At 46.3% G+C, this 26,165-nt stretch overlaps 1 protein-coding gene across 1 annotated transcript in view; it reads right to left on the reverse strand.

The window, feature by feature from the left end:
* The window catches only part of LOC138489208 (acid-sensing ion channel 4-like), a 214,817-nt gene extending 189,406 nt beyond the window's left edge, over positions 1 to 25,411 (reverse strand). Inside the window, exon 1 of the mRNA XM_069616876.1 lies at positions 24,190 to 25,411. Coding sequence (XP_069472977.1) covers positions 24,190 to 24,855 — 666 coding nt within the window. The 5' untranslated portion in view covers positions 24,856 to 25,411. The remainder of the gene's footprint in view (positions 1 to 24,189) is intronic.
* Positions 25,412 to 26,165: the final 754 nt, after the last annotated feature.

Genomic DNA, 26,165 nt, shown 5'->3' on the forward strand with positions numbered 1-26,165 from the left:
ATAAGACAGAATATCGCTGTTGAATGCGTGAAATGCACGAGTCCTTAAAGCAGACGACTACGAGGAGCAGATGTGTGCGAGGAGTTAAAGAGCATGGGATCAGATAAGTGCAGAGAAGGGAGGAATGCGTAGAGGGATGAATGCGTAGAGGGATGAGTGCGTAAAGGGGATGAAGCCGTAAATGGAGTTGATTCGTGTAGATGGAGGAGTGCGTAGAGAGGAAGAATGCATAGAGGATGAGTGCGTAGATGGGATGAGTGCGTAGATGGGTGAGTGCGTCGTGGGTGTGTGTGCGTCGTGGGGGTGTGTGCGTCCCGAGGGGTTGAGCGCGTCGAGGGGTTGAGCGCGTCGAGGGGTTGAGCACGTCGAGGGGTTGAGCGCATTGAGGGGTTGAGTGCTTCGAGGGGATGAGCGCATCGAGGGGTTGAGCGTGTCGAGCAGTTGAGTGCATCGAGGGACTGAGTGCGTTGAGGGGTTGAGTCGGTAGAGTGGATGTTGTCGATAGAGTAGATGAGTGGATGGAACGGACAAGTGGATAGAACGAACGAGAGAATGAATGGGTAGGGCAGATGAATGGATAGGGCGGATAAGTGAATAGAATGGATGAGAGGATAGAACGGACAAGTGGATAGAACAGAAGAGAGAATGAGTGGATTGTGCGGATGAGCGGATAGGGCAGATGAGTGAATAGAGTGGTTGAGTGGATAAAGCGGATGAGTGTTAGAGCGTATGAGCGGATAAGTGTACAGAGTGGATAAGTGTACAGAGTGAATGAGTGTACAGACCGGATGAAGGTATAGAACAGATGAGTGTAGAGATGAATATTTAGAACAGGATATTGATGTTGAATGCGTGAAAGACACGAGTGCTTAAAACAGATGAGTACGGGGAACAGATGAGTGCGGGGAGCAAGTGAGTGCGGGGATCAGATAAGTGTGTAGAAGGGATTGATGCGTAGAGGGCTGAGTGCGTAAAGGGGGTCGAATTGCGTAGAGGGGTTGAGTGCGTAGAGAGGAAGAATGCATAGAGAGGAACAATGCGTAGAGAGGAAGAATGCGTAGAGAGGAAGAATGCGTAGAGGGGCTGAGCGCGTAGAGGGGCTGAGCATGTAGAGGGGCTGAGCGTGTAGAGGGGCTGAGCGCGCAAAGGGGCTGAGCACGTAGAGGGGCTGAACATGTAGAGGGGCTGAGCGGGGAAAGGGGCTGAGCACGTAGAGGGGTTGAGCGCGTAGAGGGGCTGAATGGGTAGGGGGTGAGTAGGTAGAGGGGTGAGTGGGTACACGCTTGATGCTGACAAGAGTGCAGGTGTGAGGCTGACAAGAGTGGATACGAGGGCATTGAACGGACTGAAGCGCATAGAATTGGGTAACGTATAAAGTATGGTTTGGAACGCAGAGAACGCTCAGAGTGCATTTAGCCCACAATGACTGGAGCAGGCATGGCGAACTGGAGCGCACAGGAGCGAACTCGAACACACGCGGCAAGCAGGAATGCATGAATGCGTGACCGAAATATATGGAACAGACTAGGTTGCATGGAGTGGATAGGAGTGCAAGGAACGGACGTATATAGTATGATTTGGGATGCAGAGAATTACTGAAAGGATATATAACCCATCTTTTCCCACTACCACGCTTACTCTCTCCTTACATCACCATTCAACTAGAACACAGTGATACTATGACACCATTCGGTATAACTGTTCTCATACCAACACTCGGCACTCACTCCACATCATTCTAAGTAATTACTGCTGGTAACACACCCCCAGCCACGCGTTCTCCTCAGGCCTAACGCAGCCACATCCGTTCTGGATAATTCCTGCCAGAACGAACACATACTCCTGACCTCACAACCAGCACACCTACCGCTAGAATGCAGCTATTACACGGATACCGCATGAGCTGCACACATACCCGGTGCCCACACGCACCCTTTTGACTCTCTCTTCTCTCTCTACTGATATGAACTTCGGTTCCCAAGGGCGTTCAACCTACCATCGTCTTCAGACCATACCAATGGTATATAAGGCGCTATATAAATGCAAGTTAACAATAACAATAACAATATCACGTAAATATGACCTCCCGAGCTGCACTGTTGAGTCCCTGGGTCTTCCACGGTGAGTCGCTTCTTTCTTCTATTACAGAAGAAGCCATGTGTATTCTCTTTTAATACTCCCAATTAGGGAAATCATTAATTATTCCCCCCACATTTGTGATGTCTTTTTCTATATTAACCCCCCCCGCCCCAGAAAACTCCAAAGATGGCAAGCCATTATGCCACACCTCCCAAATTTCCAAGTCATGATGTAGGCCAGCGTTACCTGCTTCCTCAGGCAAATTCTCTATGTGGTTATTCTGAGATGTTCACACTTTTGGTGAAAGGCACTAACTTTGATTTGCAATACATTTATGAGGAATGTAAGTGGAGGGAAGTATCCTCCCCAACAAAGAAGCACTTACTGTGTTAGGGGACCCACTGCGTAGTCTAATAGATGCTCAGTTGCTGTGCTAAAATGGAGGCTAGCAAAGAGGCGTAGACAGGGGAGGGCCTGAGCGGGCAAGGCCCACCTAAAATACCTAAAATCTGTAAATGCCCACTCGCTAGCAGCCTGCCAGTCTTGACGGGCAGACCTAATACTGAGGGCGACAGGCAGGGAATGCACGGAAGAATCCAGGAGAACCTGCTGATGGGCGGCCTGTAGGAGGTCACCAGGGAGTGGGAAGGGAGCAATTCCTCAAATCTCAGGATAGGCGACTATCCCATCAGACCAGGCCGCAACACTTGCGTCTTTATTGACCACAGTTGGGATTGCCACTCCTGCTCAGGCTCACAACATGAGGGGAGACTCCCTCCTCCAGGACAGTCTAACACACTCTTAGCACAGGTCTCACAGTTGTGTTTTTATGAAGCAGCTAGTTATTTTATTTATTTATTTATTTTAACATTTGTGTAACACCCAGACCCACAAGTATCACTAGGCTGGAGTACAGTCATATCACAGGAAGACTTTCTCATTCCAATGCCTCCAGTCCTGTCGGCAAAAAGTGACAACAATCACACACCGTCCCAGACATATTAGAGCAACACAAAAATCATAAAACTTTACACAGAACGCATAAGGTTGCAAACGACACACAAAACAAAATACAATATAGGAGAGCACGCCAAAGCAAAGCACTGTGCACTTCCACGTGCATGTGTAGAATCTCTCGACCCCTCTCTTGCTCTCTCACTACTATCCTTCTCCCTTCTCTTAAGCAGTTGCATCGTGCCAGAAAGCTTTAAGGAGGGCAGGGGAGGCGACAGTGCTTCATTTAAAAAAAATAAAATAAGTGCCAGGGCCCAAATATTTTCTAGCACTCCTGTGTTTCTGCGGGTGAGCAGTTCCCCACCACTGCTGCTGCTGCACCCATGGCTGCCCCCCACAGTGTCGCCATATCTGGGGTTACACCACATCGCGCACCTGCTCATTGTGGTTGATGGATGCACTGACTATCAACACTTCATAATTAAAGTGAGTCTGAGACAATAAGCGTCGGGGCTAAAAAATAACCCGAACAGATTAAGCACTGGTGGGGAGGGTCCCCTCTTTGTGATGAAACATATGCTTGTGTTCTGTCAGACAGCGCAAACGGGGACAGCTGTCACAGGCTCTGTGAAAATACATGTGAAAAAAGCTTGTCACGTCAGCAAAATGTAGCTCACACCATGGACATCGTAAAACTGTCGCAAGCAAAAGGACACTTTTGTACCTCTTGGTGCAAAGTGCCTTTTCATCTTAAATGGCAGAAATCAATATCAATGGAAATGACATGTGTGATGTAAGACTGGAGGGATTCATTTGCTGGATCAAAGAAGAGCCTTATTAGGTGTTGGGTGGCATTAAATCCGCCACACGTGTTGGCTGTTATCCCTCCTCGATTTGGCTGTACACCTACCATATTCCGAGTGGTGGAAGCCTGTGATATTCCCAATTATCTAGTCCCATTGGAACCCATTGAGTTAAGGCCCAATTTGTGATCCGAAAACTGGACTTTTGACAGCCAGCGAGTTGACTTTAGATTTGCCGATGGGGTTCAGCGGGGACCGCTTTATTACCTTTGGTTATTAGTATGTTGTGTTCTCGTTCCGAATGTTATTGGGTCCTGTCGCCAAGTAATACCCCACTTGCACAGTGGGGTTATAGGCAACATTGGGGAACATGTTTATCTGCGTGTGATAACCCAAACAGCTGGAAGGACCTCTGTGAGCTCTTTGGGTCTATTTTCGTCTTTTATTTCCTTTTTTTTCCCAAAGAATAAGGTAATTCTGTCATTCGAAAAAGTTCAGGGACATGTAATATCAAAGTCCAGTGCATTTCGGTCCCAGTGACCATCTTCAGGGACAATTTCTAGAAAGAATAGTATACAAAGGAATCGTAATCGTTGTGAAAATGTTTCCCCCCGAAAAAATTCAAAAACTTCTTTTCTTTTCAAAATATTATCAACTCCTTAATAGTTACATTGTCATAATTACCCGGCTTTTGTTTCGTTACTTGGACACTGTTAGTGCATTAGCAATATCAACGCATGTTCTGGCCTGGAAGCCCTGTGTAAATCTGCAATACTTTCATGTTCAACCAAATGTACTCTCTTTTTCTGTAATTTGGGTGAAGTACTTTGCATGTAGTATCTAGTGCCAATGCTGCCTTATTTTTCTTTCTCACTGGGTATTTCATGGGTTCCTGTTCTGGTGCCCTGTATGCAAATACACCACTAGTTGTGTGGGATTCCTAAAGGTGCAACATTTCTGGCTGAAGTTCATCACATGATGTATTCTTACCTTCTCAATTGTTTGGCAGAGCATCCGCGGGGCACCAGGATCGCAGTACTGCGAATACCTGTCATCCCCTGCTCATTTTTATATCAAAAATGGCACTGGCGAATGGAGCGTGATGACGTTATCAATGTGGTGATATCATCATGGGCCAGCGGCCATTTTAGATAGGTTTCATGTAGTTAATATCGCGTGCGACATGTTTCTTGATGTAAAATGATGGCGGACACTTGTAAAACCATTAGATCATGTGCCCATTCTATGGGGCTTCTTCACGTTTACAAAGTTATTTAACATTTTCACATTTTTTTAGTTGAAAAGATACAAACTTTGTTCCTGAAAAAAATGATTAGACTGTTCTTAGTGCACAGTAATTCCATCCCAGCAATTCATGCTGTGGCTTTACGAAATATCCAAAATGCCCACTGGGTTCTGCTATTGGAATATTGCACTACATTGTTCCTAAATAGAACTAACACTGGGGGTTACATTTCCCTCATAACATTCCTATGGCAAGTGTAAGGAACTCATGGTGGCAACAGTAAAGACAGACACAAGTGATCACAGTTCAAGGGTGTTTATTAAACTGTATAGGTAGGTTGGAAAAACGCCAAATCTAAACCAAAATCTAAGATGGGAGCAAGTTTTGACCATCAAACAATAATAAGGCAGTCCTAGTGTTGTCTTGTCAAAATGAAAGGGCCTATACTAAAAATACTATTGCCAATCGTTACGCTAAATACAAAAAGAGGTGTAGGATAATTTTCATAAGAAAGAAAGAAGTGTTCACAAATAATAAGTCAGGATGCGATAGTCATGGTCTCCCTTCCCCACCTTTTCAGCACGGGACAAGGTAGGATTATGGAGCGCAGCACACACTCGAACTTTCCCAGCACAAGCCAACAGTTCTGCTCTCAGCAATCAGGGCCTTCACTGCTTAAGTATCTTTTCTACAAAAGCCTCTTTCAACCGAGGACCTGATGGGTTTCAAAATAAACAAAAGTTCCTTTCTGTTTGTGCTTTTGGGTGATGCCTTTTCACCACTGGGTCCCTCTCTTCCGGGCTTAGACCTTTCTCGAATATCAGCTTCCCTCCGCCGGGTTCACTACTGCTTTCAACACAATGGGCCTCATTACAAGCTTGCCGGTACCGTAGTTCCCGGACCGGCAAACAACGAGTTCTGGCACCCGTGAGCAGAGCATGTCGGATGCACCGGCACCATTCTGAATGGTGCCGGTGCATCCGTCCTCCCCATTCCCATTCGAGCCCTGTGGGGCTCGAATGGGAATGGAGAGTAAAGGTTTCTGGCCCCTGGCAATGGGGAAATACAGGGTCCGTCAGGGTTGTAATGGCCCTGTATTTCCCCATTGCCAGTGGCTGGAAAAATTCACAAGTTTGGTGGCAGCCTGCCGGTTTTACCGGCAGACTTGTAATGAGGCCCAATGCCATCTGGATCATTCACAAATCTTAATGTCTTTTTAAACAGTTCACTGTGGGCATCCCTCGGCCGGGTTCACCTTTGTCAACACACTGTATATTGGGACTTTAGACTTCGCCCCTTGTTTATCGGCATCCCTCCTTTGGGTTCACTCGTGCCAACTTTGTCATCAGTTTTACGAGGAAGGATTCATTCCCTTTAGCTTCACAATCATCTGTCGGTCAAAGACTTTCGACTGTACAGAGGAATTTATTGGACCCCTGTATGACCACTTTGACCCCCTTTCTTGCATTTCCCAAAGCCTTCTGGTAGTGTCCAGAGTTTCCTGCACGAGGAGGGTCTTGTGTACGTTGACATCTGCTGCAATATATGCTGGCTATTGTTTGCAGTCTTACAATTCCTTCTGCTGAGGTTTCATGGGCCTTGGTTGGAAAGGGCAAGGTTGCTTCTCTCCTTGTTACCCTCTCGGTTCGTGACGTCTTTTTCCTCCTCTTGTAATGCCGTGCTGAGTTAGCTCTCTCAACGTGCAGTCTGCCTTGCTCGTATTGTGCTCTCGTGCTCCACCTTTTATCCTGTGGGAAAGAGAAAGGGCCATCAGGTGTGTGCGGTTTTGGTCAATTGCCTGACCCTTGTCTTGGGATATGTCAGGTAAATGGCTCGGGTGTTAGTCCGTCGTCATTCGTGATATGCGAAAGTGCTTGCGTCGGATAAGGGTGGGGTAGAGTGTTTGAGTATCCTACTTGGGTCTTATAAGAAGGGGGATACTGCGTCTCACCCGTCGGTGTCCCACTTCCACTCCTGAGGACCCCCCCATCCAGTTGATCCTCCCTCACTGGTCCACCCCCAGGAACTTGATCCAATAGCGATGGCTGTGTCCTGGCCACCTGGATGACAGACCCCTGGGGACTAGTCAGGGCGACACCTTCAGGTTTCTCACACAAGGTATTGGGCATTGTTAGTGTTCCGTAATACATTTCACAACACTTTTAGAGATCTCTTCTTTTGAGCTATTGGTCTCTTGGTGCTGGTAAGTGATGTAATAGTCATCGAAGCTGTGCTTGCTTGGTAGATCAGCGCCATGAATTCTGCAGTCTGTAGGGTGTGTTATTGGTGTCCCTTAAAGGATGTTTGTTCATTGAAAATATGCAACGTTACACTCTTCATTCATACCCCCTGGATGTAGGGAATTATGTTTTTCTATCCAGTAGGTCTCTTTTCGGCTCAGGAGTTTGGTGATATTGCTGCTACATCTCCTTTTTTCTCAACGGTCTCCAAAATTTGGATTTTCATTTGCGCAATTTGATATTTTGCTTCCTTAAAATGTCGTACAGCTGGGGATTTTATATTTCCAGTGCACATGTTAGAACGATGTTCATTCCACCAAACATTTGCTTTCCCCGTGGACTGTCCGACAGTAATTTTCACAGGAACATTTTATGCTGTAGATGATGTTTGAAGTGTTGCATGTTGCATTTCTTTTCAAAAATATGTTTTTGCCTGTGTTTGGATGAAATATTATGTTTCTTTTTTGCAGCATACTGAAGTTTGTGCAATTCAGACATGGGTAGGTTCCACATTTTCTAGGTTTCTCAGGAGTTTCCTTGTGTCGCTCCTTACCAACATATCTTTCATGTTTCTGCTGCGTGTATATGCGAATACTAGTGGCATTGTGTATAGGCTCCACAAAGTTCTATCTTCAGATAAGAAGTGCCAGTGCTTGTTTACAATTTTTTGATCTGGTTGCTTTGTGTTGAGTATTTGGATACATATATAAGAGAAGCTTGTGATGTTGTTGTCTCCTTATTTAATATGGTTCCTTTATTCACAGATTTGAAGCTGCAGTTTGGTTGAAAGGACCAACCCCCAGAGCCAAATTGCCATCCTGTTCTCTTGGAATCACACCTCCCTGTGAAGCCTGAAGCTGACAGTTTCCAGGCAACTGCCTTCTGGTGTGCCAGGAAATCTCATAAACTGGAATGTGTCCATCTGATAAGAACTTGAGGGAGAGATTTCCCTTTCGCAGATGTCTTGGGCTTGGGTAATATAATGTTAATATGCAAATGCCTTATATATTGTTCTATGGGGATACATAATAGACCATATTTTGTTTCACTTTTCTCCGCAACTAGTCGTACTGAAGCCATTGATATGGCCAGATTTAGCTCCTGGCGAGCCTGATCTTTGAGTGCGACTTTGATCAACATGTGATGGAAAATAAAGTAATTATAAACGATCACGACCTCCCTGAAAATCTCACCAGAACGAACATTGGTGAGATGATAGATAAATGAATACTGTGGAAATTCTGAAATGGATAGTATGATTTGGGTTCGAGTAAAGGGCGAACATTTGCCATTCGAACTCACAAGCTCCTGCTTACACCGGAGTCATTCTGTAAAAAAAAGGGGCAGGAGAAAAGACATTTCAAAATCTACATGTTATATTATGTACTTGTAAAACAAATGTTTTTGTCATGTCTGATGGGTTTTTACCAAAATTGAAACGCAACAGATGTTTTAACGCAGGGGAGTGTCCTCTGTGTTGCCGCCTTTCCAACAGATAACTCTGGCAACCTATCCATATGACAGGGTTGTGCTTACAGGGAAGAGGATAACATAATTGTCCAATCATGTCTGAGACAATTTGAGTCCGCACCTACTGATGACTTATTTCGGAGGTGTGGTTTAGAGAATAAAAACAGCTTTCTCTATGGAAAAAGGGGAAGCTCGCTGAAAAACATCGAAGGGGAAATGCTGCCAAAAATGTTTCACCAAAGAAGGCCCAGACAAGAAATGGTTTGCAGAATTTAACCTTTTTCTGCAAGATTATTTATAAGGAAACTGACTGGGATTACTGTAGGCTCTCTTTGCCTGGAAGTCAGAGCTAGAGTGCAGGATTGGAGAGGATGGGCCCTGCTGAAAGAGGAAAGCCAGAATAGAGGGTGGATCCTGGTAACCGTCCATAACAGAGGCTTGACCAGATCCCATTGCATATCCCAGAGTGTGTCCAGAGGCGCTGATATTTTCCCGAGCACCAGAGCAGAGATTTGAAAGTAAGTAGATTGTTCACAGAACCAAGTGTAAGGGGGATCTGTCTGTGTCGTTCTCTCTCTCCATTAAGTAAGGGGTTGTGGGATAACTGAGTAGATCCCTAGAGTATTCCCACATAGAAACTGAGTGCAGGGCAGAACTCGCAGGAATTTGAAACCTTCGCCCTCTTTCCTAGCAGATTAATTAAAAACTATAGCCTCTTCAATAACGGAATATTTTGCGCTTTACCAGCCCCAGCCTTCCTACAGGAAAAGTGGTGTTTTTACCTAAAAACGAAATTCCTACTTGTCTCGCTTCATCAGACCAGACCTGGCCTTAAAGCAGGGTCTGAAAACTCGCAAAAATCCAGGCTCTGTTGCTGGGGTAAAATAGGTGCAAAAGGCAATAAGTGGGAGTTTTGATTAAATGCACATGTTCTACTGAGAGTGATACAGTGACCCTGAGCAAAAGAGGTGTGCATTACTTCAGGGTTACCAACCAAAAAGCGTTCTATTAATTTGAAGCATTTTTCCAATAAAGTGTGCTCTCCAATGCACGTATTCTGGGTGCAGAAAATTGCAGGCCACGTTCAAATTGAATGTATAAATGCCTGTGAACTTTAGAAGCTGATAATAAAATTACAATTTGAATGATTGTACTGTAATATTGCAATGCATTGTGTGATTTAATAATTTGGAGTTTATGGGACTGGAGATAAAAAGAGTAAACCTGATTTGTATTCTGTCAAATTCAAAACAAAAAGCGTTCCATCTTTTTTGTGTAGATCTGGATGCCACAGAGAAGGTGGCGTGTGCAAATTAATTGTTTTCTAGATATCTATTTAAACCATTTGTTAATAAAAACATCTATTATCTCAATACCCCAGCCTGGTTCTTGGCTTAGTTTGGCACAGGTGGAGAAAGCCTTGGTGATATTATATGTGGTTCAGACAGGGGTAAGCAAACTAAATATTACAGAAATGACAGTATTTGATGTGGTGCTTTAACTGGGGGGGGAGAAGGTCCATCCCATGTTAATAGTGGTCCTCAATAGATATCGTTACACTGACTACTTTCACTCCAGCTCTCCGCCCCTAGACCTTCTTGCTATCACTGAAATCTGGATTTATCCATCTGACACCGACACTCAGGTGGCCCTATTCAACTCAAAAATGATCCTTTATTCACTCTCCTCGACTGACTGGCAGAGGTGGAGGCATCAGACACCTACTCTCTTCGTGCCTCAGTGCCTCACAAATGTCCAATGCCATGGCCTCTCCTACCTCTTTCGAATTCACCATCTCTAGTATTGCTCTGCCTCACTTGGATAACATCATCTCCATCTATCACCCTCCCCGTCCCATTGGACCATTCTTTGATGATCTTGGTCATCTACTTGATTCTCTTTCCACTAAACATCCCCTTATTCTCTTAGGTGACTTTAACCTTCCCTCTCCAACCACTGATAAAAAATCTGAAATTACTGTGGCATTTTTCTATTGGGCATCCACGATAAAATAAGCATGTAAAGAGTCACGTGACTTGACTGCCATTTTGGTGCAGCCATTCTGGCTATAATATCTTACTATTAATTGGCATTTTCTACTGGGCATCGATGATAAATCATGCATGATACATTGTATTACATGTCTAGGCTGGCCTACATTGGTGAAGCCAGTTTAGATATGTTTTCTTATTGGTGTGGCATATTTAATTGCAAAGCCAACAGGAGTTTATTCTTATGTGCAGGTCCTGGCATATGTTGGCAGCACCAGCTTGGGCATGTTTTCTTACAGTATCACTAATGCCATTATGCACAATGCAAAAATGAGTATGTTCTTATATGGTAATACTGGCATACACTGGTGCAGTCAGCATGGAAACATGTTTTTATACTGTGGTGAAAGGCATGAAATTGCATTGGGAAATGCGTCTGTGCACTGTTGGTGACTTGCACCTATCAGATTTTTTTCACTAGTTACCCTTCAAAACCAATTGCAAACAGTCTGCTTTTAACCCAATTTGTAAAAGAAAGTGTGCTGTATAATTCCCAATTTTAATTCATATCCAAAAAAGAATCCCGAGGGAGGAACCCCCGAACATACCTTGGTTGGTTCAGTCTCCATGGCTATGCTCAGTCGCTCTCCCTTATTTGTGACAAATATTTATGCCCCCTCCAGTAAAGAAATTCACCAGGCGCCACTGTTACTGGTTCATTTGGATGCCAGGGGCCAGGCATGCCTCCTTCTTTTTATGCTAGGTAAAAGTTGTATGCTTTGATTAAAAAAACATACGTACATCTTTCACCTAGCACAGTGTACGACATGCCCCTGCTGCAGCATGACCATCATGGGCATTGCACATGCGTGGTGGTCCAGGCAGGCCCAGAAAGTGGCTTGACCCCTGCTTTGTTGAGAAGTATGAGGGGGTCTTCAGAATGGCTTGCAGGGGGTGCCCACATTTTCTGCTATGCTACTGACCATATAACTATGGGAACTACTATTCTGGTGCCAGTTGCAAACTTTAAATATACTCCATACCTGGGTTTAGTGTATGGTGGCTAGTATTCCCATAATTATTAAACCACACCTGAATCTGTATCATACATGTGTCACAACTGTGAGCCAGTCCAGCTAGTGACAGGCTGTGTATATTCCCCCAGGCTGATTGTCTCTGCTGCACCCAGCAGGACCATAGCCAGTGGGGACTGCCTTCTTTTGATCGTTTGTGCATCAGGAAACACCTCTCTCCATCGAGACAGCCCCTTGGCAGGGGTTTGTCCTGGAAAACAAGAATTAAAGGGCACACCCTACACAAACTGACTATCCTCTGACCAGGGTGTTGCATACCAAAGGGCCTTTGATACTATTGGTCAGAGAAGGGGGCAAGGTTAGCACAAGTGAGGAAGGGTTCTGTCATCTTGTTCCTCTCTGTATTTCTCTTTCCTTCCTGTTTACTACATTTCCTGTAGCACAAATCACTGTGGGTATGATGCAAGAGTCAAAGACCACTTATCACAAGAACAGGGATTGGACCCCTTGAAGCAGGCTTGCCTTTATCCAATTGCCTGTGGACTTCTGCCTACAAAGAGGGGGTCTCCCGCTACTTCTTTGATTCACTTTTGGACCATCCAGGTCTTAAAGAGTTTGATTGGACCTCCTTTGGGAGAGTTGACCTTTCCAAAGCCATTGAAGTGTAGAGAGAGGATTCCAGGTCAGAGGCAAGCTCGACTCCCTACTGACTCCCAGGGTTTATTGAGGGTGACATTTGCTGAGGACCAGGAGCTAATGCTCTGCACTAAATATTCTTAGGATGAGAGAGCAGAACCTGAAAAGACTCACCCTGTCCTAGAGCCCCAGCAGTGGGCCTCACAGCAGGCCAGACCAGCCAGAACTCCCTGTTCTACCACATTTGAGCCACAGGAACCTGCCACCGCCCCTTTTGGAACTCCATCGTTCTACCTCTGCATCGCACCTGTCAACCAGATCACGGATGTATTGTGCCACGCAGAACATGTTACCTGTTTGGCTCGAACAACCTGCTCTCCGCTGCGGGCCAGACTGCAACCACTGCCGATACAAAATGCTGCATCCGAGCACCAAGATGACTGCATTAAACCGACAGACCTCAACCTAAACTGCTGGAACCTCATATCGCACACCGACCCAAATCAGCGGTTACCAATGTCTCAAACTGACAAGACTCCTGAACCACCCTTGGTGAGCCATCTGAACCGCACGACCTGAATGCCGACCTCAAGCTGCACCAAGCTCCCACTTCCACGTGCCTAGATGCCAACTCGCCGCTTAACCCAGCACGACTCGCGATTAACCCAAACCTGATTTGACCCATTCCACAGTACAGCTCAAAGCCTGGTTCGACACTGTCAAACCTGTAAAAAACAGCAAAAAGGTACTTCTGACCCATGACTGCACCCATTTTTACATCTTTGGGCCCTAGAGTCTAATTAGGTCACTTTAGCACCGTTTTTCACAGAAAGACATATCTCTTTACATTAATTGTGATTACGTATTGCTTTTTCACCCCTGTTCCATTTAGCAGAGTGCTGCATGTAGCTATTTTATGCATAATCCTTCTTCTCTCTAGCGGGGAAGAGGTTTTAGTGTTTTTATAGTTATTTGTACATTGTGTGTTTTAAGTATATATTTTTATAGAAACTTGAATGGACATTATTTTTATTTTGGACTGCTGTTTGGGTTGCTACTGGATAAAGGCCATGGAGATAAATCTCTTATCTGTGCCTGTTTTACCTTTATGATTGGGTTACTCTTGTTTTCCAGATGTGCTAAGGCTGAGTATGGCGGTTTAGCCACTTCTCACCCTTGTTCTCCTGCGGGGCAGAAGTCATATCGGGACATCCCCTATACCCCGTGCATGCTCAGCGCGTACAGAAGCTCCTCCATCCGTCTCCCCAGCTGTTACAATGTCCCCCCACAAGTGCAATGCCTCTTCCCATAGGATTCCATGGCAATAGTGATTTTCCCATGGACGGAAGGTTTTCCACACCTGCTATAACAAGAGTGCAGACCCCAGCATAATCTTCAGCAGGGCACTTAACATACTATTGTTTATCCTGCTGACTGTGCAGACAGACAAACAGACAGACACACACACACACACACGCACGTTCTTCCCTCTATCATACACACATGCACACTCATGGTGATGAGGTCACACGTGAGGGACTATGTGATGGCCCTGGAGGTGGGTTAGCAGAGATCTCTCAGGACCCCCATCCCATCCCTAGCTCTCCTATATCACACATCAGACACTACTCCAAAAGCCCCCATTGTGGCATAGGAAGTTGGGAACCAAGAAGCTTGCGGACTTCAGAGCATGCAGTGTGTAGGCCGGTAAACGCAGGGCACTGCAAGCCAAGTTCTGTCACTAACAGCTGAGAACAGACTCAAAAGCACAGCTCGTGCGTGCCACCGTGATCCCTTCCCACAACACACCCTGCTGCTAGTATAGTGCTCCAGCGGACCACCACGTGGCCATCAATAGGTCAGATGGCTGGATGATGCCTGCCGCCTGACTATAAAATGGCAGGTGCCCTTTACATAGCACCCACACAAGAAGCCCTGGGGCGGGTCACTGCACACGTGATTATAGATAGCCGAGCAAGCACCAATCACCAGGCCTGACAGACTCATCCTGCCCTTACCCGATCACCTACTATCAAATTGACTACTTCCCTTATTTTTTGTTTACGGGGATCAGCTTTCAATTGGGAAGAGGCTCAAATTCAAAAATATAGAAGGAGAGCTGATTACCCCTCTCTTAGCCCAAATATCTTAAGTTGGTGACACTTTAATTAACCTTTTATCAATACTGGTTAATCATTTTTCTCCACCACGAGAATTTTTCACACTGAAAATGTATTTTGTACTTTCAATTGTACATACAAACAGAGCATCATTCATGGTAAAATACCCGGAAATGAATCATAACAATTGAAACAAAAAATTGAAACAAAAAATGGGGTTAATAGTTGACTTTTCCGCTATTTTTCTGCAATTTAGTGGTTTTTCAACAGAAATGATAGAAACAAAGACTACTACACAGAGACTGTCAAGTTTCCTAACATAGATCTCTTACTGCAGATATTGCAAAGCTGTAAGTCCCATTTCTAAGTCACATGGATCTAAGTTTGTCAAAAAGGTGACCTCAAATGATCTCCAGGATAAAGAGACTAACTAATTCTGGTCTCATCGATAGTCAACATATGTTTCGGCCATGTTATTAATTAAGTACTATCTCTAGTACTTTTTTTCAAAAGGTTTTTTGTGGCCTTCTTCAGGACAGGAACATTTCTTTATTGGAGAGTAAATTGCATGTACGCCTTTGTTTTCAAAGTGATGAAGTCACTGATTCTTAAAAAAGATGATTTGGACAAGAGCAAGATCAATCAAGTACAGTTATTTAATGGCTCGATCAAAGGAGGATTACTCTGCCTTCCTTGGCGTCTCCCTGGTACCCCAAAGTTATTTGTATGCTGCCGTGGGGTTCAATTTATTTTTGGGGAATTTGTCAAGGTCTTTAGTCAATAAGATCTTGTCAATGATTGTTGTTTCTTTTATTCTTGTAAAAGAATGCGCATCTGACCGCTTTATTCAGTTGGTCCCTGTTGTAATACGCAGCAAATCTATTTTCCTCTACACTTGCAAACATTCGTGTCGTCCTTTTCTCGTTTAAGAATAAAAGAAACAACAATCATTGACAGGATTTCATTGACTAAAGACCTTACAAAAGATTCTGTGTATTTTACCATGAATGATGTTCTGTTTTTATGTACAATTGAAAGTACAAAATACATTTTCAGTGTGAAAAATTCTCGTGGTGGAGAAAAATTATTAACCAGTATTGATAAAAGGTTAATTTAAGTGTCACCAACCTAAGATGTTTGGCCGAAGAGAGGGGTAATCAGCTCTCCTTCTATATTTTTTAACTTACCCGATCACCACCAAAAAAGTGAGATGGCCCAAGGCGAAGCATGGGTCAGTTGCAGGGCTCAAGTCTTAGATACAAGCAGATGGACAGAGTTCCCCCACTTTTCTTTAGAGGGCACCTTGATATGTTAATTTCTGGTGACTCCACATTTAATTGGTATGTTATTGTGTCCTCCCACTTTTTTTTTTAGGACTTGACCCCTGGTCGGTTGGAAGGCAAGTGGGGTGAGATGCCAGAGCAGAGGAGTGTAAAGAGCGCTGGACAGAGGAAGAGGAAGAATGCAGGGACGTTGAAGTGGAGGAAAGAGGAGAAAGTAAAGCAGAAGGAGGTCGAGAGAGATAGAGAGGAGGAGTTGAAGGGGAATATCAATGCAGAGAGTAAAGTGGTGAGGAGGCGAAGGGGAATATGAAGAGTGTGGAGGAGGGAAAGGGGAACATCAATGGGCGAGTAGAGTGTGGAGGAGGGAAAGGGAAGGGGAACATAAGTGGGGCGAGTAGAGGATGGAGGAGGGGAAGGGGAACATGAATGGGGAGAGTAGAGTGTGGAGGAGGGGAAGGGGAACATCAATGGGTCAAGTAGAGGGTGGAGGAGGGGAAGGGGAACCTGAATGGGTAGAGTAGGGTGTGGAGGAGGGGAAGCGGAACATGAATGGGGAGAGTAGAGTGTGGAGGAGGGGAAGGAGAACATCAATGAAGAGAGTATAGTGTGGAGGGGAAGGGAACAACAATGGGGCGAGTAGAGGGTGGAGGAGGGGAAGGGGAACATCCATGGGATGAGCAGAGTGTGGAGGAGGGGAACAATGGGGAGAGTAGAGTGTGGAGGAGGGGAAGGGGAACATCAATGGGGCGAGTATAGTGTTTTGGAGGGGAAGGGGAACATCAATGGGGCGAGTAGAGGGTGGAGAAGGGGAACATCAATGGGGCGAGCAGAGGGTGGAGGAGGGGAAGGGGAAGGGGAACATGAAGGAGTGTGTTCCCTCAGGCAGGAAATGGAGGAACAGAGGAGGCATGTCAGAGGAAAGCAGAGGAGGTGGAACACCCAAGGTGGGTGCAGGGAAAGAGGGTGAGTGAGAGACAACTAAAGAGGGAACGGAAAGGAGGTTCACAGAATGATGATGGTGAAACATCAGGGAAGAGATGGAAAAAATGTGTGGGGACAGGGAAAGGGCAAGAAGAGGAGGAAACAGACACCAGAAAAGAGGAGAGCAGAGAAGTAAGTCCTGGAAAGAAGAAAAGGACGAGCAATCTTTTAAGACCTGCACCAAGAGTCTTCCGAAGCTGGTAGAGACCAGCCGCACCCAGAGCCAAAGCCAAGCACCAAAGAAGAACCTGGGGGAGCTGACCACTAGTACTAGTGAACTGGATATCCAAGCCCCTTTGATGAGTAGCAATTACCCTGGAGATGGATGGGGATGCAGATTTTATTTATACATCAATAATCAAAACGACTGAGGTAGTTTGGCAAAAGGAAAACTGTTTTAATGTCAATTATTTAAAATAGTGAGTACAACGAACATCAGCACTCGCTCAATCCTCTTACTCAATGAATCTTACAAAAAACTGAGGTTATATTCAGAAAATGTGTCATCAGTGACGTTTTGACCTGCGTCATTACCAACGTCATCCTCTGTGGCAAACTACAAAAACCTATTGAAGAAAGTGATAGGCTCTAAGTGAATATCTAAGTATACGTTCCATATCAGTATGCAACAGTGAATGAAAGTGATAGGGTACTTAACATCAGGTGGAGCAACTAAGCCCTGCCCTCAAAATGGCCACTATGAACGTCACTAAATACATGACGTCCCATTGGCTACACAAACTATAGGACCCTTAATTACGGGGTCCTCTACAATTGGTTGACTTCTAAACCTCGTCAGTACTTTTCCACCTACGTCTAGCAGCTTGCAGGCTGAACATCCAGGTGCTGGTGAGCTTGTCTTAACACTAGCTTCCCACAAATTAGCATATCAATCCATCATCACCTCAGTGGTCTAATGTCAATGAGTGCTTTGAAGCTCGGCCTAGAGTTTGTACTGTGCTCTGAGAATTTTTAAGGAGTGTGAGCACACTCTGCCCTCGTGCGTAGATGTGACCACCTCGTTCGTCCAACTTCATTATTCCACGTAACTGGAGACCATGGAATCGAGCTTTTAGTGTATTAAAATACTACTTTCTAACAGTCCTCAGACGTTTTTTGTTTTGATCATGCCTTCTGAACAGGAGTTTCTGTTCTTTCACACGATTTGTATCCAATTTCAGTTCACTCCAGTTTGATAAGACCTTGGCTTCTTTGGCTCATCCAACTGCTTCTGCTGAGATTCATTTCGTTATTCAATTCTGCTTTTTTAACTCTGACACACTGAAATGAGGCCTTCTTTTTACTGTCCAGCACTGCTATAATGCGCAGTGGAAACATCCAGCCTTTACCTGTCCATATATATATATATATATATATATATATATATATATATGTATATATATATATATATATATATATTGGCGCTTGCCGCAATCTATTCACTATAAAGCTAGCCTCAAGATTAATTTGCCTGCTTGCGTTTCTTTTGCATCTGTACACGTATAAACTAGCTTAATATCTTCATCTGTTTCTATTGCATAAGCTTCTTCACCTTGATCCCAAGATGTCACTTATCCTTGGTGCTTTCTTGATGCCTTATAGAATATCTGCATTCTCTGGTCTCTGCATCTCTTCTGTGTGCATCAGCTCAGCTCTGCTTGACGTCACCATTCATCCTTGCCATTTATCTGCTCTGCTTCTTCAGGAATCTCATTCAAATGGCCAGCATATTTTCTTGTATGCAGGTACGGTTTTCTCAATAGGTACCTTGCCTCCCAGATCCTCTTAGGTATTGGTACTTTCACTGGTACTGCACAGAGTCCATACTCTGCTCTTTGTCTGTTCAGCTGCTCCTTGTATGTCTCATACTCTGGTTTCCAACAGACAGGTAATATGGGCGGGACGATTGACGTGGAGGTACTTAGCTCCTTCTCTACACTGCCCACAGGGAGAATGAGCCAGAAGGGTAAAGGCTAAAGTACCCTTGGTTCCAGCTTTGTAAGCTGTGTCTGCCGCCCGACTTAAGGGTGTCAGGTGGCGGTGTCTGTTAGCGGAGTCCTGGAGGACCCATGCTAAAGACGGACAACCCCTGCACCAGCCAAGGATGACATAGAGTCAAGAGAGAAGTGTTTTAGGCCCTATAAACCCACAGGGCCTGCAGGGGACTACTAGAGCCATCGGGCAGGTTGCCTTGAGCCAATGAGAAAGAAGAAAGAACTGAAGACCAGGGTCGCAAAGGATCTGGCTGGGTGCCAGACGTACCGTTCACTGCTTCTAACCCATTGCTGTTGCCTGGACCGCCTGAAGATGCAATGAGGTGCATTTTTAAGAGGATGTTTGTGGGCCCCCTGGCCAGCCTGTAATAAGTTGACATCATTACTAGAGGTCTGTCTTCGGCTAGCAGGGGCTCATTTCAAGTGACACAGCCTTTAGTTTGTCAAGACTGGTGGTAGCTTGGGGAATGTCTGCATTCCATCTGCCCTACTTTGCTGCTTCATCTTGTGGCAGAATCCACATAAATGTAGGGAGGGGGAAATTAAATTGAGCTTTTATATCGTGCTTCATGTCAGAAACCAGCCTCCAAGCACAGGACCGGGATTCGAACCCTTGTTGCTCTGCATTGTCTTACTTCCAAGATAATCATGTTGCTCCCAAGCTTTCCTCCCAGCATGTACCTGCAGATTATCACAAGATGGGTTTGAAGCACCCCCCCGCCCCCCACACTTCCCCTCCAAGAAGAATAACTGGATTGAGGCTGAAGTGGAGGATGTGTGGTTATAACAAGGGGAGGGCGAAGGTGGTAGAGAAAGTGATGATGAAAGAATGAAGACTCGTTCTGCACCTGGTTCCTTAGTTCTGCCTTTGATTTGGTCTAAGAGTGGTTGTCAATGTTTGGAGAAGCTGCACATAAAAGGGTTTATTGACCCCTGCAGGAAAAACAAAGAAAGGCAACAAGTGGGAAGATGAAATACTAAATTACCCCTTAAAAAAGCTACATACACCTTTAATTGGCAACAAGCTGATAAGAAGTACCACTTTGATGGGTTCCCTGATGTCGCCAGCAAAGGCAGCCTGAAGCGTTCACTGCTGACTTAAAATGCTGAATTAAAGACGTTTTTAAAGCACGCTAAAGCTGCTAACAAAGAGGTGACGGCTCGTGCCCCCCCACTCCCGAGGCTCATTTCAGCTGCAAAGGTTGAAAGGCCCTGGCGCTGTCCCAGACTGTTGCTTCAGTTTACTCTAATCCCTTTTGAACATCTAGAGAATATCAAAGTTGGTTTTGAGTTATCCATCCATCTGATTTCAAGCTAGTAGTCAGGTACACCTTTTTCAGCCTGGCTTCCAGTGAAAGTTTTTCCTTGTAATTCCTCTTAAATTTCATGGACCAGTGGTTTCTTCTCCGGTTATTAGCAATATTGACTATTGCAACACCCCATATCTTGCTCTTCCACGCCATCTGCTTCAGCGCCTTCAGCTTTTGCAGAATGCGGTAGCCAGGGCTGTTCTTCATCCTCCTTTTGGCGCTCGGATGACTCAGTTTTTGCGTCAGCTTCACTGGCTTCCCATGGAGCAGCGTATTAAATTCAAATCGCTATGCTTAGTGCATAAGGCTGTCCACAAACTAGGAGCCGAGTTTCTTCAGACAAAGTTCAGTGTTTATCAACCTGCCAGGACACTTCGCTTGCAAGCATTGAACACCGTTCAGCCCCCAAGGGTAAGGCTTGATCGGTGGCGGCAGTGAAAGCCTGGAATCTTCTCCCACTCTCCCTGCGTAACATTGAGTCTCACCTGCCATTTGGTCCGGCACTGAAGACCTTTCTCTTTTAGTCCTTCTGGTTTTGGTTGACCTCACCTCTTAGTTTGGCGCTAAGATGCCTTCGGGCCTATGTTGTGCTCTATAAATGTGTTTAAGATAAGATAAGAAAGACAAAAAGAAAAATAGAGAGTTGAAGAGTGAAAGCAAAAGACACCTAGGGGCCGATTCAGGAAATTATTTGTGCAGGAAATGTAGAACTTGCACGCCTGTGTGCAAAATCCCCTTTGTTGATTCATGGAATCGAATGCGCTGGACTTTTCCAGAACTTGCGCGGAGTACGCGCAGGAACGGCACGGCTCTGCGAGTCGTCGAGCGCCTTGTGCGAGACACCACACAGAGCATGGGCGTGGCTTGCGCAGAGGGCTGGAACTCAGAAAATGGGGAAGAACATGCAAGAAAGTAGGCATTACGAGGGACGGTCAGCAGGCAGTCCCTTGCACGCCCTCATTTGCGCCAAACACCACATATTCATGGAACCACCCGCGCAGCCTCTCAGCATAGAAATGGCCACACAAATCCCTTGATCACTCTGTTACTCAAAGGCAGGCATAAGGATTCTTGCGCATAGGATTCACAGCATGGAGGTGGCTTTGCATGTTGGATTTAGGGGTGTGTGCACGCAACCGGGATTCTGATCAAATTTAGGGGTGCGCGCACGCAGTGTAGCGGGGTGCAGGAATGGTTTATGGGGGTTCGAACACAGATTTTCCGTGTTTAAACCGTGTTACGATGTTTCATACGCATGTTTTTGGGGTGCCGCCAACAGTTACAGGGGATCCTGAACATTTTTTATTCTGCGTGCGGGCTTGCTCAGTGTCCTTCTCGGCGCGCGACCCTTGCAGGATTTCAGCACACATTTCCATGAATCTGCCCCCTCGAGTTCTACAGCGGGATAATGAGATTCATGAGCACACACACTGCCCAAACAAAAGATGCACAGCTGCCACTCCACTCACCAAGTCATGAGATCATTTCATCACTGCAAGGCTATGCTGTGCAACAACACCCGGCAATATTACTGATTTAGTAACCTAGCTCATGAAATCAGTGCAACAATGCCAGGGTATAGCCTCCTCATATGCCAGGACTATACTATCATAACCCAGGTGATGAGATCTGATATTCACTGCAAGGCTATGGTGTGCAACATCATGAAACAAGATTACCAAATCAATAATCTAGCTCATTAAATCAGTGCAACACTGCCAGACTATGTAACGCCACTGAGCCAGATCATGGCGTTAGTTATTCACTGATGGGTTAGCCATGATATCACTTCATCACTGCAGGGATATGGTATGCAAAACCACCAGACAATATTACTGTTTCAGTAACCTAGCTCATGAAATCAGTGCACCAATGCCAGGGCATAACCTCCTAATACGCCAAGTCTATTATATCACTGACCCAACTCATGAGATGAGATCATTACTGTAAGGCTGCGATGTGCAGCAACACCAGACAAGATAAAAACATTAGAAAGCCAGCTCATTAACTTATTATCCAGGACTATTATATAACTAACCCAGGTCATGAGATCGGATGATCACTGCAAGGCTATGGTGTGTGACATCATCAAACAAGATGACCAAATCAATAATCTAGCTCATGAAATAAATACAACACTGCCAGGCTATTACTATATGACATCCTCCAGGACTATTACATCACTGTCCCAGCTCATGAATTCAGATCATCACTGTAATGCTACAGTGTGGGAAGTCACCAGGCAAGATCACTGAATCAGTAACTCAGCTCATGAAATCAGTGAAACAGTGCCATGATGTAACCACCTCATCAGCTGGGACTATTACATCACCAGCTCCGCTCACAAAGTCAGACCATCACTGCAAGGCAAAGGTGGGCAACCTCACCAGACAACATTGACGAAACTGTGACCTACATCATGAAATCAGTGCAGCACTGCCAGGTTATGACCACCTCATTTCCCAGGATTATTATGTCACTGACCCAGTTCATGAGGTCAAATCATTGCTGCAATCTTCAGTGCGCGACAGTACAAGACAAGATTTCTGAATCAGTATCTAGCTCATGAAATCAGTACACCACTGCCACAGTGTGACCACCTCATCCTCCAGCACTACTGTACCCCTGACGTAGCTCATTAGATCAGATCATCACTGCAAGGCTTCTGTGTGCAACACCAGCAGAAACGATGATCAAATCAATAACCTGGCTCATGAAATCAGTGCAACACTGGCAGGTTATGGTCAGCCGGGACTAGCCCTCAGCTCATGAGGGCAGAAAAACAATGGGGAGATGTGAGAACACCCCCAAACAGGATTATCACACCAGTACCCCAACCCCTACTGAAGTCAAAAAGTTAGAAGAAACCCTGGAAAGCAAATTCATGACCAACTAGGAAGAGCAGATACGATGAACACCCAGGACCTCACCTCTGTCAGGAACCCACAGCACAGTCACACACCCACCAGGTACAGACCTGTGGACCACAAGCTGGAGGTGGAAACAGAGCAACATGTGCTGAGAGGCTGGAATCTGCAGCCAGTGACACGGGAGACCAAGAGAGTGCAGGCTCTGCATCCGATGGGACAGGAGAAGAACAGAAGCAGAGAGACATTCCACCCGCACTATATGAGATGTGCAAGACACCTGTGCCCTCAAATATCTACAGACTGCGAAAGGTTTAACAAAAAGAAATGCAGACAATGTGTCTGTCTTACTAGGACAGGAGTCTGCAATCTTTGGCTCACCAGATGTTTTGCACTACAACTCCCATCAGCCCCACACAGCAAGGTCCATTTCTAGGGGTCAAGGGGGGGTAGGGTGGAGGGGTCATACATCATGTAATTTATAATGCAGAACTGGCAGGGTTCATGGGTTACATGTCGTGTTCCACAGGAAAAGAGAACGTTACACACCGGCAGAGGGAAGATAGTGCAAGCGGGGAATGAGAAATGGAGAAGGTTAGAGGGAGTGGGGGGATGGGGGAGATACACAAGTAGAGATGGAGGGGAAAGGGGAGAATGAAGGAACACTAGGGATTAATGAAGAACAGAAGACAGTAATGAAGATGAAGGCATGAGGAACTGCTCTACTCTAAATGGGAGGCAGAGGTGAGAGAACAGAGGGAGTGTAGCAAAGAGAGAGCAAGAGAGCACAGGATAGAGCAAAAACAAGTGAAAAAAAAAGAGACAGGGGGCAGGAAACTCAATATGTGTGGGAATAAAAGGGAGTGAGAGACTGAACACATCGGATAAGACATAAATAAGCAGAGAAACACGACAGAAGGGGAAAGGGGTAAGGCAGGTGACAGTTGGCGGGGAGAGAGTAAGATAGCTCACTGGGTTAAGGCGCTTACTGAAGACTGTGCCATATATTAGAATTCTGGAAGAACCTTGGTCCTCACAATCTCAACACTTTGAGTATCATTCCGTTGGCTAATAATAACTCATCTGTTTTGGTGCCAAGGGGAAGTCCAGCTTGTGAAGGGCCTGGAAGACAGCAGTAAGTCGTGCTAGGAACTCTGTGCAGGGTGACGGGAGCTACTCACAGGGGTGAAGTGCTGGGGGCCGCAGGGGGTGCCCTGGAACACGCACTCCAGCAGCATGTCCTCGATCTGGTGGCCCTGGCGATGGAAGAAGCTCCGCATGGTCTGGTCGGTGGGCCGCGGGGGCAGGAAGCGGGAGTAGTTGGCCAGTTGGCTCAGCCACCGGCGCCGGTCGTCTCTCAGGACCTCCAGCAGCTGGGGCTGCAGGGTGCGGTTCTCGGTGGTCAGGCCCAGCCAGTGGCCCACCGAGTAGAGGTCGGACTTGGTGAGCCGGCGGAAGCGCGCCCGGTTGTTGTTGCACAGCGTGACGGCCGGGAAGGCAGCCTCCCGCGCCCACCTCATGTGAACCCTGGTGTGGACGGGGAAGGAGGCCAGGTAGCTGATGCGGTTGGAGGTCCAGGTGCACAGGAGGCCCAGGGAGGTCAGGACAGCCAGGGCCCAGAAGGCGCGCCCCTTGCACGACTGCCGGTGGCTGCCCAGGTGGCCCAGCCCGTGCATCTTCGTGCTCCTCAAAAACTGCGCGCTGAGAGCCCCGAAAGAGTCTTCCGGGGTGTGCAACTTTGGGGCAGGGACAGGTTGCACCTCGGCCATCCTTACGGGTACTGGGAGGGGCCCCAGGAAGCGCTGATGGGAGGCAGAAGCAGGCAGGGGCGCGTGGGAGTGATGCATTGTGAGGCAGCGGGATGCACGGTGAGCTCAGGAGAGCTCTCAAGCAGTTCACCCGAAGACGCGCGTGCTGTCCCGAGTAAGTGATTCAGAGTGCGCGCGGAATCTCGTTCCCAAGGTGCGCCGCAGCTCCCGGGCTGCGCCCGCATGTCTCCGCCACTCTCCGTCTCTGCCAGCGTCACCCCTTCCCCAGAGGACCCCCTTGTCTCGGAGATGGGGCGTTTGAATCTTCCCTTCAGCGCCCTGCAGCCCCTGCGCTCTTCAAGGCATCGAGGTAAGCCTCCACGGGCCCCCACGGGACGCGAGACAGCCTGAGCCTCTCCATCCCTCCACTCCAGCAGCCAACGAGTGACTGCTCAGAAATGCAAAGCCTTCCCCGCGGCTTCTCACGACCCGTGCTTGCCGGCCACGTGGAGACTCCGGGCAGTCGCGGGAGGCGGGACCCTGGGGGGGCTCGCAGTGGGTTCACAGAAGATCCATGCCAGCGCTGTGTGAGGCAGCCCCGCCCCCCAATCTCCGAGAGCCTGGATACTGTGCGTGCACTCCACGAAGCAGCAGCGGGCGCTGAGCTTCCTCTGTATTTATAGGTCCTGTAGGCAGCTCAGCCTTGGCAATACTTGTATCTTGACTCATGCCTATGGAGAGCTAGTGTGTGATAGCACACGCTAGCACACTGCATCGTGTTGCACTGTTTCATATTGCATTACAGTGATTGTATCTGACTGGCTCACAATGCGTCATACTGTTTTGTTTGCCAGTGTGTCTTATTATGCTATGTTCCAATGCATAGCAAGCATTGCATTCCATGTTACCAGTGCTGGACATGGAAAACATTTATTTATTTATTTATTGCATTTGTTATACGCCCACATCCTTGGGTGTCACGGTGTAGTTAGATACAGTGACTATCATATTACAAAAGGAAACCGTTACTAAAGTTGGCAAAATACTATACAGTTGGCCTCAATGGGTTAACAGGCCAGCCATGCTTAATGGGGGAACCGTCACTTCTTTCGAGGGACAGGGCTTTGGGAAGTAGGGGGCGGGGCAAAGGGCCGTGGACCCTGGCGAGGATGTGCAACAGACCTCTATATAGAACACAATCCTGGCGATTTGCATAAAAGCAAAGAGCATCATGGGAACAACATGATGTCCACAATTTTGAATGTTTAACATGTCCTATGGTGATCCATTAAGAAAACCTTTCAAGCGAATAATGGACCCTTCTGTTTTGATTGGTCACAATATTCAACTTAATAAAGAGATGTCTGTAAAATGCAGGACATATATACATCAGTGTGAACAGCAGCAAA

Source organism: Ambystoma mexicanum, chromosome 9 (assembly GCF_040938575.1).
Source record: "Ambystoma mexicanum isolate Mex_15411 chromosome 9, UKY_AmexF1_1, whole genome shotgun sequence".
Taxonomy (NCBI): domain Eukaryota; kingdom Metazoa; phylum Chordata; class Amphibia; order Caudata; family Ambystomatidae; genus Ambystoma; species Ambystoma mexicanum.